The 14,524-nt window shown below is 36.6% G+C and overlaps 1 protein-coding gene across 5 annotated transcripts in view; it reads right to left on the bottom strand.

Annotated features, from left to right (window-relative positions):
- The window catches only part of DYM (dymeclin), a 260,359-nt gene that overhangs the window by 65,808 nt on the left and 180,027 nt on the right, over window positions 1-14,524 (bottom strand). For all 5 annotated transcript variants that reach the window (XM_080684272.1, XM_080684270.1, XM_080684273.1 and 2 more), the window contains one exon: window positions 10,713-10,815. In XM_080684272.1, coding sequence (XP_080540398.1) covers window positions 10,713-10,815 — 103 coding nt within the window. The remainder of the gene's footprint in view (window positions 1-10,712; window positions 10,816-14,524) is intronic.

The following is a 14,524-nucleotide window of genomic DNA, read 5'->3' as shown; positions in this document are numbered from 1 at the left end:
ACATTGCCTTTTCTTCTTAGCTTTGTTTTACAAGTTACATTATTTCCAGATGACGCTTGAGGGGACTATGGTTTCAAGAATTAGATGTTTAAATAGACAGCTGCTTTCTATTTGCCATGTAAATCAAGGATATATCAAAGAAAATTCCAAATAGTAGACTTCTTTCCTTCCTATTAGGAACTACAAACTCAGGCAGAATAGGAGAAAGAGGGAGAAACAATCAAAATTTGAGCAAACAGAAAATTAAAACAATGGTTTCTTAAATAACAAAGAATTTGAAAAAAATCTTTGGAAAAGGTGCTTCTTTTAAAAATTAGCTCTGCACAGTAGCAGGTTAGAATTTTTTTACTACAATGAAAAGGGGGGAAGGAGGAAACCGTGATCACTGGTTTTTACAAATTTATCACACATTACTACTGAACTTAATATGCATGGGTTATTTTTTCTGTATTCTTTAAACTTCACTTAGAACGTTAATTAATCATTGCCAGATTTCAATGCAAACACATCCTATTTCCTTTTATAAGCCAGAGGAAGCAACATAAAAGTTATTTAAGTATTTTTAATGATAATTAAAAAAACTCTTAAGAATATTCTGCCATACTCTGTAAGAAGGGACAAGACAAACTTCCTTTTTGGCAATAAAGAAAGGCCAATATTCTTTCCCTCAACTGAGGTATGCTTTTTAAGAACGAAGGAGTAATAATAATTACTATTATTATTTTAACAAGAGGGGAGTAAGCCCTCCAACTGAAAATTGTGCTCACAAGCATTCTTAGAAACTCTCTGGAATTCCTCGTTCAGAAGTGCATCCAAAGCCAAGTTATAATACAACCAAGAAAACCGGTCTTATGTTTAAGTCGGGCCTGGTTTTTAATTAGGAAAAATAGTGGCAGGGTGGGTGGGGAGCTTGCTCACTTGCCACAGGCTTTATTTGAATTTCAAAATCAATTGCATTAAAGAACAAACTTCCTGGGACCTAATCAATGTGGGGCTTGTGATCTATTTCAGTTCAAAGCAGTTGTGTTCTTTAGGGGTGTTCCCCAACCTTATTCGCCGTATTAGGCTGTTAGTTTGTTTTTCACACTAGTTTCTGCATTATGAAAGTAACTAGAAAGACCTTGATTTAAATTTCATGATCCTCCATGGAGAATTGGCTGATTCTAGGGCTGCAGCAGGGGAAATACAAGATGAGTTGGAACATCTTAAGGATCTAATAAAAATAAATAAAAAAAGAGAGAAGGAAGAAAGTGAGGGAGGAAGAGAAGAAAAAAAAGATAGCTGCATATTCAAAGGGCAAAGAACACAATTTGATAGAGCTCCCAATGGCCAAAGTTGGAATTATGTACCAAAGAAATAATAATCCTGGTTTATAAAACAGGGAATAAAATTAGTATCCAGGAGTCCATACTGATATAAATAATAACTGCCTAAATAAACACATTGGGGAGAGGTACAAGTCTCCTTGCAGAAGACTTCAATTAATAAAAGTAGGAGAAATCAGACAAATAGAAAATCATTAATAAATCAGTAAAATATGCTGCAGGCAAGATCGATCAAAGGATGCTAAAATATGTGGGAAAATGTTTAAAGAGAAACAGGATCTTATTGGCATTATCTCGAAGTATCTCCCCAAAATATAGAGTAACTAAAAAGGGAAAGCTGGCAAGTTTACAGTGAAGAAACTTGGCAGACGTCACCCCAGTGAGGTGTTCAAAGTAAACACACGTAAACATCACCAGTAACACCAGCATCATGTATACGAAGCACTGAGAAGGGCATATCACCTCTGTAGTATCCTTCCCAACAATGCATAATGTCAGATGAACCCAAGTTGAGGGACATGGTACAAAATAACTGACCAGTACTCTTCTAAAGTCTCAAGGTCATGAAAGACAAGGACTAAGGAGACTTGACAACAAAATGCAATGTGGGACCCTGAATTGGATCCTAGAAAAGAATAAGGGCATTGGTGTCAAAGCTAGCAATATTCAAATAAGATTTGTATTTTAGTTAACAGTATTGTACCAAGGGTAATTTCTTAGTTTTGATAAATGTTCTGAGGATATATAAGACATTTCTAAAAGAGAAAGGGTATATAAAAATTCTTTAAAACTGTTCTATAAGTCTAAAATTATCTAAAAATAATAAAGGAAAGAGGAAGAAAGAAGGGAGGCTAAATTGTGTATATACTTAAAAAAGATTTCAAGATCTATACCTATGAAGAAGAATATTAATGTAAAAACTATAAAGTTCTATTTTCTTTACCCTTCAGTCTTACTTCCCACAGGTAACCACTATTTAATGGCCCCTTGTACATTATTCTAGAAAAATTAAATGCATATTTTTAAACAGACATGTACATTAACCTGTACACTATACTGTGTGGGTTTTTAAAAACTGATTTAAGTGTTATATCTTTTCATATAAACCCATATAGACTGAATTCACTTTTTAAAAAATGGCTGTAGAATGTTGTATTGAATGAATATGTACTTTATTCAGTCTCCTATTGATGGTTATTTTACTTGTTCCCATTTTTTCTTTTTGCTCTCAAACAAGGCTGAAAAATACATATACCTTTGCATAACTGTGTATTTATCTAATTACTAGCACTTTCTAAAGTCAAGTCACTCTACAAGAAACATGTTTTTCTTCCTTGAAAATATTAAGCTTTTCAAAGTATAAGATTTATTTTCCTATATTTACCCTCATGCTATAATGCCAGCCAAGCTGATGTTTATCTGCTATTACATTCAACAAATAGTACTTGTTAAGGACCAGTCAGAAATTAAGCATACACTGTCTGAAATAAAGGATATACAGAAATTCAACTGTAGACCAAAGGATCCCAAGAATCAAACCAAAGATCTGAAATATGAGGAAACAAAAAACACCCAACCAGAAAAACAAAAAGAAAAAAGAATCCAAAAATATGAAGATAGTGTAAGGAGCCTCTGGGACAACTTTAAGCATACCAACATCCAAATTATTGGGGTGCCAGAAGAAGAGAGAGAGCAAAATATTGAAAACCCATTAGAAGAAATAATGATAGAAAACTTTCCTTACCTGGTGAAAGAAATAGACTTACAAGTCCTGGAAGCGCAGAGAACCCCAAACAAAAGGAATCCAAAGAGGACCACACCAAGACACATCATAATTAAAATGCCAAGGGCAAAAGACAAAGAGAGAATCTTGAAAGCAGCAAGAGAAAAACAGTTACCTACAAGGGAGTACCCATACGACTGTCAGCTGATTTCTCAACACAAACTATGCAGGCCAGAAGGGAGTGGCAAAAAATATTCAAAATGATGAACAGCAAGAACCTACAACCAAGATTACTCTACCCAGCAAAGCTATCATTCAGAATTGAAGGTCAGATAAAGAGCTTCACAGACAAGAAAAAGCTAAAGGAGTTCATCACCACCAAACCAGTATTATATGAAATGCTGAAGGGTATTCTTTAAGAAGAGGAAGAAGAAAAAGGCAAAGATAAAAATTATGAACAACAAAATGACAACAAATACATACCTACCAACAAGTGAATCTAAAAATCAAGTGAATAAAAAATCTGATGAACAGAATGGACTGATGAATATAATAGAATATAATAGAATCAGGGACATAGAAAGGGAGTGGACTGACAATTCTCAGCGGGAAGAGATTGGACAAAAATCTTACACCTATGGATGAAGACAGTGGCGGGCGGGTAAGGGCATGGGTGGGGTGGGGAATCCGGTGGAGGGGAGCTATGGGGGAAAAAAAAAAAAGAGGAACACCTGTAATAATCTGAACAACAAAGATTTATTAAACAAAACAAAACAAAAACAAAAACAAATAGTACTTGTTTTTTCTAGTGCTCCAAGCACTACCTTTTTTTTTTAGACTATTTAAAAAAATTTTTTTATTGATTTCAGAGAGGGAGAGGGAGAAATAGAAACATCAATGATGAGAGAGAATCATTGATCAGCTGCCTCCTGCATGCCCCGGGGATCGAACCCGCAACCTGGGCATGTGCCCTTGACCGGAATCGAACCCAGAACCTTTCAGTCCGCAGGCCGACACTCTATCCACTGAGCAAAACTGGTTAGGGCCAAGTACTACCTTTTTCTTAAATGGCTTCATCAAGATAAAATTCACACACCATAGACTTCACTGAATTAATATGTACAATCCAAAGGTTTTTAGTAAATTCACAGAGTTGTACAACTACCCCTACAATCTAATTTTAAAACATTTTCATCATTCGCCAATGAAAACCTGTACCCATTAGCACTCGCTCCGCACCCAGAACCATCTACTATTTATCTCTGCAAGATTTGCCTACGTGGTCTCTTGTTACTGGCTTCTTTCACTTAGCATGGTTTCAAGGTTTATCCATTTGAAGCATGCATCATACTTCATTACTGTTAGTATATGTGCTGCTGAGTGAACATATTTCATTCCTTTTTATTGTTGAATAATATTCCATTATATGGATATACCACCTTTTATTTATCCATAAACCAGTGACAGACATTTGGGTTGTTGCCATTTGGGGGCTATTATGAATAACAGTGCTATGAACATTCACTTTTTTGCATGGACATATGTTTTCAATTCCTTAGGGGTACTTATGACCATATGCTGGGTCATATGGTTATTCTTTGTTTAGTCTTTTGAGAAACTGCAAATTGTTTTCCTAAACAGCTGCATAATTTTACATTCTCACCAGCAGTAATATAAGGATTCTAATGTCTCCATACCCTCACATGTGATTATCTGCCTTTTTTATTACAGTCATCCTAATGGGTGTGAACTTCATTATGGTTTTGACTTGCATTTCCCTAATGGCTAATGATGTTGAGCACCTTTTGATGTGCTTACTGTCACTTGTATGTCGTCTTTGGAGAAATGTCTACTCAGACCTTTTGTCCATATATATTTTTTTGCTTTTATTTTTTTAAAATAAATCTTTATTGTTCAGATTATTACAATTGTTCCTCTCCCCCCTCCCCCAATAGCTCCCCTCCACCCGGTTCCCACCCCACCCTCTGCCCTTATCTCCCCCCCGCACTGTCCTCATCTATAGGTGTACAATTTTTGTCCAGTCTCTTCCCGCACCCCCCACACCCCTTTCCCCCCGAGAATTGTCAGTCCACTCCCTTTCTATGCCCCCGATTCTATTATATTCACCAGTTTATTCTGTTCATCAGATTTTTTACTCACTTGATTTTTAGATTCACTTGTTGATAGATATGTATTTGTTGTTGTTCATAATTTTTATCTTTACCTTTTTCTTCTTCTTCCTCTTCTTAAAGAATACCCTTCAGCATTTCATATAATACTGGTTTGGTGGTGATGAACTCCTTCAGCTTTTTCTTATCTGTGAAGCTCTTTATCTGCCCTTCAATTCTCAATGATAGCTTTGCTGGGTAGAGTAATCTTGGTTGTAGGTTCTTGCTATTCATCACTTTGAATATTTCTTGCCACTCCCATCTGGCCTGCATAGTTTTTGTTGAGAAATCAGCTGACAGTCGTATGGGTACTCCCTTGTAGGTAACTGTTTTTCTCTTGCTGCTTTCAAGATTCTCTCCTTGTCTTTTGTTCTTGGCATTTTAATTATGATGTGTCTTGGTGTGGTCCTCTTTGGATTCCTTTTGTTTGGGGTTCTCTGCGCTTCCTGGACTTGTAGGTCTATTTCTTTCATCAGGTAGGGGAAGTTTTTGGTCATTATTTCTTCAAATAGGTTTTCAGTATCTTGCTCTCTCTCTTCTTCTGGCACCCCAATAATTCTGATGTTGGTACGCTTGAAGTTGTCCCAGAGGCTCCTTACACTATCTTCATATTTTTGGACCCTTTTTGCTTTTCTGGTTGTGTGATTTTTGCTTCTTTGTATTTCGAATCTTTGACTTGATTCTTGCGATCCTCTAGTCTGCTGTTGGATCTCTGTATATTAGTTTTTATTTCAGTCAGTGCATGCTTAATTTCTAGTTGGTCCTTTTTCATATCCTCGAGGGTCTCACTAAATTTATCAGCCTTTTCTAGAAAAGTCTTGAAAAACCTTATAACCGTGGTTTTAAACTCTATATCCAGTCGTTTGCTTTCCTCCATTTCTTTTATTTGTGATCTGTTTCTTTGTCTCTGCATTTTGGCTGCTTCCCTCAGTTGATAGAGTGGCTTTGTGTGGTAGGTGACCTATAGGGCCCAGTGGCTCAGCTTCCCCAGTTACCTGAGGTGGACACTCTTGGTGCACCCCTTTGTGAGCTGTGTGCACAGTCTTGTTGTAGTTAAGCCTTGATTGTTGTTGGTGTCACTGGGAGGAATTGACCTCCAGGCCAATTGGCTGTGAGGATCAGCTGTGTCTACACTGGGAGAACTTCTGTGCTAGAGACACCCTTATGAGGCAAGACTTGCTTCTGTGGGGCTTTGGTGCTCACTGAGTCTGCCCCCTGAGTGTGTCCCTATGGATCTGAGGAGTTGTAATCTGGATGGTCCTACTCTGACCCCTGGGTACACTGGCTCTTGGATCTCCAAGGAGGTGCTAATTTAGCCTCTGCCTGACGCCATCCAGCAGAAGCTATGGAAAGATCTGCAGATTCCTCTTCTTTGTTTGGGTTTTGGAGGGTCCCAGATGAGGTCCAGCTGTGAAGCAATGCAAGCTGCTGTGGGGCCTTGGGCCTTCTTTTGGATGTTCTGGATCTCTCTGACTCAACTGCAGTTTTTTAGTTAAATTTAGATTTCAAAGGACCAGGCCATTCATATGCAAAAGCCTCTGTGCACAGCTTGGATGGGGCTGAGTCTCAGGGCGGAGTACACAGCAATGGCTTCCCATCAGCCCTGCCCTAAGAGGCCCCCGTGTCTCAGTGTCCCTTGGTAATCGCTGCAAGCACCTCTGAGAGATAGCTGCCCTCGAGTTCTGCCTGAAGCCAGACAGTCCAGTTTCTCCCCATATGAGTCTGGGTCCCCGTACTGGAACTGGAGTTCAGAGCAGTCGGGAGCTTGTGTCTCCCTCTGGATTGAAAAAGCCAGCCGTGTACTCAGATGCCAGCCCTCTCCGTGCGCGCGCCTCCGTACCTCTGTACTTTACTTCCGCAGCTCCTCTGAGTCTCAGTGTGCTTTTCTCTTCCCTTCTAGTTGTAGAATTTCCACTTAGCCAGCCTTCTTGTGGTTCTGGATGATGTCTGTTTTGTCTTTTAGTTGTAGTTTTGAAGTTGCTGTGGGAGGCAGCAATTTCAGGTGTTTACCTATGCCGCCATCTTGGTTTCTCCTGTCCATATTTTTTAATGTAGTAAATCTTTATTGCCACTTTGCATCACAGTCCAACATACCCAGTTTTCCTTCCATGAGATGATTTTACGACCTCAGGAGTTCCCTCCCACTGGATTTCCCGCATCTAGATAGCAGATGATGAGGGGAATGGAAGAGTGTAAGATGGTGCAGTGGTTATAGCACTTCCACCTACATTCCCCCACTGAGAGCTAGTCAGACATTCCCCTCTCCCCCGTCAAGATGCAAGGGTGTTGGAAAATGTTGCTTAGCTTTGTAATAAGGAAAGGAAATGGGTTTTTCTGATTCTGGCTCTTGCTCGTTCTGGCTTGTGCCTTTGCATTTCATTGCTTGGAATGAAATGGGAGAGTCTGTCCTAAGGAAAGATTAAAAAATCCTTTGATGATCAAAGGGCAATAAATATAACTTGGTCCCGTATGGTTCCACCTAGAATAAAGTTAGATTCTTCTAATCTCAAATAGTTGCTAAGGTGGTTGTTAGAAATTAGGAAAACAAAGCTTATATGACATTGTGACAATATTCATAATTAAAAACCATGCTTATAGTTTAATAAGCAAGTATTACTCATTTATTATTTTCCTTTTATTTTCTATATTGAGGTTCTACTGTATATGACCAGAGTTCTAAAAAATATTGTTGAGTCTTCTTTAACAACCCTCTGTCCCTTTAGTCACTGAATTAAATTTTATGAAACCCTGATATAAAGACACTGAAGCTTAGCCAAGTCAACTGAACTTCACTTGCTTCCTAAACACCTTTACTGCCCCATAGAGCCTGCAGAGCCAGCCATCACTCTCTCGCCCCACAGAGGACCTGAGTGTAATTTGTATTTCCCTTAAGCAGCCGGGGCACTTCCTCCTTATCTACAACTTGGTGGAAGGCTTGAGGTTTCCCCTGACACTTTCAGGCAAACATGGTTGTACTAGAGTAATAATACTAATGTTTTTGTAACTTGTTATTTGCTTTCTATGTTGTTATTCAATTGGCTTGTGAATTATACAGTATAATGAGAATAAACATTTTCTTAATAAACTCAGAAACCTCTAGGTAGACTGAAAGTACTCTGTGTACTACAGTGAGAATAAAAACACATCCTTATTTTAAGCACTTATTCAAAATCTGTGCTACTATCGTTTATCCAATCCTGGTGTAGCAAGTATACATCAGGGAACCCACGGCTGCCTTAAGACCCTTCCGTTTTCCTTTTTATCACAGAATTTTATGCGGTTGTTGGTTGGCAAAGGCACTTAAGTAAAATTTCTGGGGAAGAAGAGGGAGGAACATATTTTATTTCCCAGTTAATGACCAATTTAAAAGAGAATGACAGTGAAAACATGGTTTCAAAGGTAAACACTTATTCATAGTGTTTGAGCAATGGGAATGGTGAATAAAAACACACACTGAGTTATCAAGGAAGAAGAACATAGGGCAGTGCTTACTTTTAGGGTCGCTGTTTTCTTCAATCACCTTCAGCCCAGTGGCAGGAGCAGTGACTCAGCTATCATCACTAGTGCTGAATCAGTGGTACCTACCCTCTTTAATTAAGTCTGAGGAAAGGCAGCAAAATTCAAGTTCATATTAAAATGAGGATTGTTAATGACAGATTCCACATGGAATTTTCCCAGTATTTCCAGGAAGCAGATGCTTTAAGAAATTCATGTTTACTCAGTGAAAATTTAATGCGAGAAGAAAATAGTCAGTGACTCTAAAAACTGTGATGTTCAATAGGAGAATTCATATGTCTGTTAGAGTTCAACATTCCCTCCTTGCACCATCACCTCCATAATTGGCAAATACTATGAAATATGACCCATTTTCTCAAAGAAATATCATTTTATGGATTCTTATTCGAGGGGAATGCTACTAGGGCAATCTCAAGAGTGTATACATTTTTCTGTGTGGAATAACAACAGAGAAATACTATGTAAATCAAATGATAATTGTACAAAAATAACGAAACATTTATAGATGAACCAAATTCAAACTCCTAATAAACACAATCCCCGCTGCCACGCTGACCTTTAAGGTTTCCAAGCAGCCATTAAGAAGACACAGTTTCCTTATAACAAGTCATGGCAAGGATAGAAGTGAGATATTATACTAATTTTTTGAAAGTTGAGAATATTCAACTAACAGGAAAACCTTAAAAGATAAATGTTTTGTGTGTGTGAGAGAGAAGTACTTTGGAATTATAATCTTAATACCTTAATGGGATGACAGATCCTATCACACACACACACACACACACACACACACACACACACACACACACACAAAATAAATAAATAAACGAGAAGAAAAATAGCCCAGTCAGGCTGTGGCTGCACACAGCTATCTCTGTTTATCAGCGACTGCTATCCGGACTGGGTGCTGTTCCCACAGTCTCATATCAGCACAACCATTTAGAAATGAAACAAACCACAGGAAACAAGCAAAACAACTCTCTGGCTGTCTGGTATGCATCGCCACTTCAGAATCAGAATCTAAAAATTCTCTCATAAAGTTTCTAAATATCAACCCACTAAGTTGTTGTCTGGGGATTCAGTGAGGTCCTATTAGATAGAGCTTGATGAACTACTTCTGTGGTTTATAACGAGATAATTTTTAGCATCCTCAACTACGCCATCTTCCAAAATATAAGAAATGTCACAGATAGTGGCACTGCCCTATCTGTGAACTCATAATGCATTCTCCTTCCTATTATTATATAATGATTCCATCACATGGTATTATGCTCTTCATCTTTAAAGTGGAAGAACAAAGGCAGATGTTCCTGCTGTTCTCTGCTGACATGGCTGACAGGACTAGAGCAGCACCTGACCTGGGCAGAGCCAATTAGAGTCTCTTTCCCAGGACTTTGAAGACTCTGGTCAGTGCGCTAATGGCGGGACACACACAAAGACATGCTATGGCTCAGGAGGTAGAAGAGGAAGGGTTGGGGTTGCTATTTCAGTCAGCAAATGGAGAAACCTGGCCTGGAGTAAGCAGGAGAATAAAACTGAAGCAAAAAGCAGCAGAGAACAGAAATGAAAGGACCTCAGAAAGACAGTATATTCTTGAATCCAACAGCTTTTCAATATCAGGTTCTCGTTCTCTATGAAACCCGTGTTTAGGTCCTCCATTTGAGTGAGAAACCTTTGCATACTTCCTATAAAAACCCTCCTTTTACTTTTCTGTAATTCGTTTGAGAGGGTTTCTTGACTAAGGTAATAAGAGTTCTAATTATGAAAAATCATTGGTTTAGGTTGACTTTCTTCAACCATTTGTTAGTAATCATTAAAATGTTTTCCCTTGACTTAAGATGTCACTCTTTCATTTGTGTATTCGAGATTTCTAGGGCACCTGCATCATAGGCAGATCTTGAGAAGAGAGAGGTATTGTTACTTACACATTTAGCAATGAAAGGAAAACTTTTTATTGACAAAGTAACGGTAACTACTTACATAATCTGGTAGAGGAACATCATTGGAACTCAGTGAACCTCTCAAGGACTGTGTAGCTTGTTCCAGAACTTTGTTGTGTTTTTTAGACAGCAAGGAAAACAAACTGAAAAAAAAAAAATAAAAGAGACTCCAATTATATTAAAATAACTAAGTGTCTTCTTTGCTAGGTCTTACATGGAATTATATAGTCCCACAGAATGTCAATCATTCTAAAACACCCTTGTAAGGATTCTTTTTTTCATGCTTGTGTTAACAGCAAGATTAACAATGCTATGGATAGGACAAAAATGAAGTGAGAAGAATGTTTAAAGTATAAGGGTTCTGAAGTATAAAAAAATTGACAAGTTAAAATTATATTTCAAAAATCGAAGAAATTTTCAGAAGATTACTATTGTGGGAAAAACAGTAGACAAACATTTAGAAAACCTGGGTTATGAAATGACTTTATGAGTAACTCAGTGTAATTTATTACAAGTCACATGAGCTTGTTTTATCTCAATTTTCTCATCTTTCAATTAACTGTGTTGGATTAGATAATTTCTCTAATATAATAGAGTCTATGATTTAATTTTATAGCTTTATATTTTTATTTCTCAAAAAGAATAACTTTAAATATACATATTTTAAGATTTCTGCCTCTGATAATGATGAACTACCTGGTACTGAATAACTCTCTTGTTGTAAACAACTAAGAAACTGGACAATATATATGAAACAACTGTTTTCAGATGTTGTACAACATCTGAAGTGCAAGATTCTGACCCCTAAAAGAAGAGAGACCTATATATGGTGAGTTTCTGCCTAGAGGAACATTCCAGACTGTAGTTCAGAATAGTGGAACCCAAATAGTACACTCAATAATATTGTGCTGAGCTGATAAGACAGAGATGTGAATTTGAGGCTGCTGTGGCAGCTAGAATTTGCAGGGCAGATATTAGATGGGAGAGAAATGCAAGAGGGAGGTCCAGAAATCTGCCACAGGATCTTCCTTAGTGTTTGGCTAAACACTAAGCTGCATAGTATAGAGAAAAACCCCACAAAGTGTGGCGGTTACACAACTACCCAGGAGCTGAAAACTGCACAGAGATTTTTGGAGGTCACAAAAGGCTGAGGGATACTGGAGTTCCCACCAGCTAGAGTGGATAAAGCTAACTGAACATGGACATTCAGTTGAATTCTCAGAAAGACCATCCTTTAGAAGCAAAGTTCATCTAACCCAGAGTAATAATTACTGCATTCTCAAATTTACCCTAACAAATCTAAAAAGATCAATTTTCAAAGGATAAAGCTAATTTACATTAAATATAAATGGCTAAACACTCCAATGAAATGGCAGAGATTGTCAAACTGGATAATAAGCAAGACCTAATTAGATGCTGTTTACAAGAGTAACAGTTGTAAATTTAAAGATACAGATAAGTTAACATTAAATCAATATAAAAATGATATAAACACTAGTCATAAGAAAGCTGGAGTGGTTCTATTAATATTAGACATGGTAGGTTTCGGGACAAGAATATTATTATTAGAGATAGAAAGATTTTATAATGATAAAAAAGCCAATTCACCAAGAAGACAAAACAATCCTGAATGCTTCAAGTATACATAATTATGTGCTTACGATATTAAATCTACTATAGCTAATGAGTAAAGAATTCCTCTTTGGGCTAGATGACACCTTAAAAATAAAGGCAATTCTGATTCCATGTACTTTTCCATATAAATTTGAGGTATAATTTGTAGTAATTTTTTTTAAAATGTCAAAAACATTACTCTAAGTAGGTCTTAGTGAAATCCTGCTAAATAAAATATTACTTTGAATATCTTTTTAGGAAAATTCCTAACTATTTAAGATGGTTTAAATGGGATATTCACTGAAAACAAGGTTACTAGGCATTCTTTCTAGATTAAGTTTTAACATTATTAAGAATAAAAATTCCTTAAACACTAATTGGTAATGCTGGATGTTATACAAAGAAAATTAACAGAGGCAAGAAACTTCTCTAAATCTATACCTAAATACAGTTGGAAGAAAAATAATTAAGTGAAATAATTACTGAATGAATAAATGTGAAATCGTATACTGATTAAAACTAAGCATATGTCTGAGACAGATTTCTTTGAAATGGAATAGTCTAGCAAAGTTTCATGAAGGCATTAGATCTTACACAGAATCTTGAAGAAAAAAGATTTGTGCAAGAGAAAAGTCATTTCTAAATAGAAGGCAAATCACAGAGGCAAAACGGGAAAGTAAGAAGAGTGGAATGAAAATGCTATCTAAAAAGTAGGAAACAAGATTCAACCGATTAAGGTATGTGCACTTTTTGCAATCATTTTGTTTTTCTGGGTCTTCTCCATTTGAAGTTAGTCTTGCTTTGCTTTGTTTTTCCTTTTTGGAGTTAATAATAAATACTGTACTTTCTACTCGAGCCCGTTCCTATGACCCATTGGTAACTAATGTTAGCAATTTATTGTATTTGATTCTAGAAATGTCATATGCATCAAGAAATAAATGAATAATGTCCATTTACATCCATCTTTTTTTATCCCACAAAATATAAGCTGTTCTGTACCTGCACTTTTTCTACTTAACAATATATTCCTTAATTCAGTCAACACTTTTTAGTGCCAGTTACTTGATACTAAGCATATGCATATACCATAATTTGACCACTATCAATCAGTGCAATGTTCCCAGTTTTTTATATTATAAGTAGCACTGCAATGAGTGCCCTTATACACAATTTTTAGTCTCCTAGAGGGGAGAGACTATTCCTTGAAGTAAAACTGCTGATTAAAAGAATTACTGAACATAATAGTGAAGTGCCTTAGGGGGTATATATTTTTTAATGTACAAATTATTTAAAGGTGATGGAAGTAAAAAGGTAAAAGTAAATTAGGATAGTGTATGATGCAAATTTACATGGAAATGTATAAAGAGGGAAATCAGTAAGAGTCTTCTAATTGGTTTCCAGACATTTCCTGGAATAAATGAAATTTCAGAAGTTTTTGAGACAAAGAACCTGGGTGGTCAGTTGTAGCATAGTATTTGGCAAGACTCAGAGGCATAAATGGATGCCCAAACAAAAAAGGGAAAGCAATAAATATACCTGGAGTTGAATTTCTCCTGGTTAATGTAACTAAATAAGGAAGACATAGAATGAAAACTGAAAGATGATTAACTTTAAAAACAATGTTACAGTAATTATTATGAGTGAAAATATTTTAAAAACAATGGCTAAAATACATGACTTGTCAATACATGACCTGGTAGTTATACCAAAAACAAAAGTGAGTGAAAAAAAAGAGATTCTATCATTAAGCTTAAAGACAATTACTTTTATTTTTCACAGTCATTCATGCAAATTTTTTGTTTTTAACTTGAAAGTAATTCAGTGGAAAAATATCTAATAAGTAAAAGGATTATTAAGCAGATTTTTCTAATTTTGACTAAATTTGGTCAGAAATGCTATTTAGTAAGAATGACCTAAGTAAATTAAAACCTTGGTAATTTAATTTATCTCAAAGGAAAAACTATCCCTCATTTTGACTTACTTTTCATACATCTTACACGGGTCATACTTTTTAGAAAACCCAACGAACTAAATATGTATATTTATAGTAACTTCACAGGAAACCCACCTCTACCATGACTCATCCTCAAATACAGGCCAGCCTCCATTCCCACGGCTAAAGAGATAAACCCAAACCACAAACAGAGAAAGATTTCCTAGCGTGAAGTGGTTATCAATGCCCGAGAGAGAGCTGTGAATTCAACTCTGAGTCTTATGAACCTGATTTAACACAATTCT

Source organism: Plecotus auritus (genome assembly GCF_963455305.1).
Source record: "Plecotus auritus genome assembly, chromosome: 8".
NCBI classification, from domain to species: Eukaryota; Metazoa; Chordata; class Mammalia; order Chiroptera; family Vespertilionidae; genus Plecotus; species Plecotus auritus.
The sequence above is the reverse complement of the archived record's forward strand: the minus strand, read 5'-3'. Positions and strand labels throughout refer to the sequence as shown.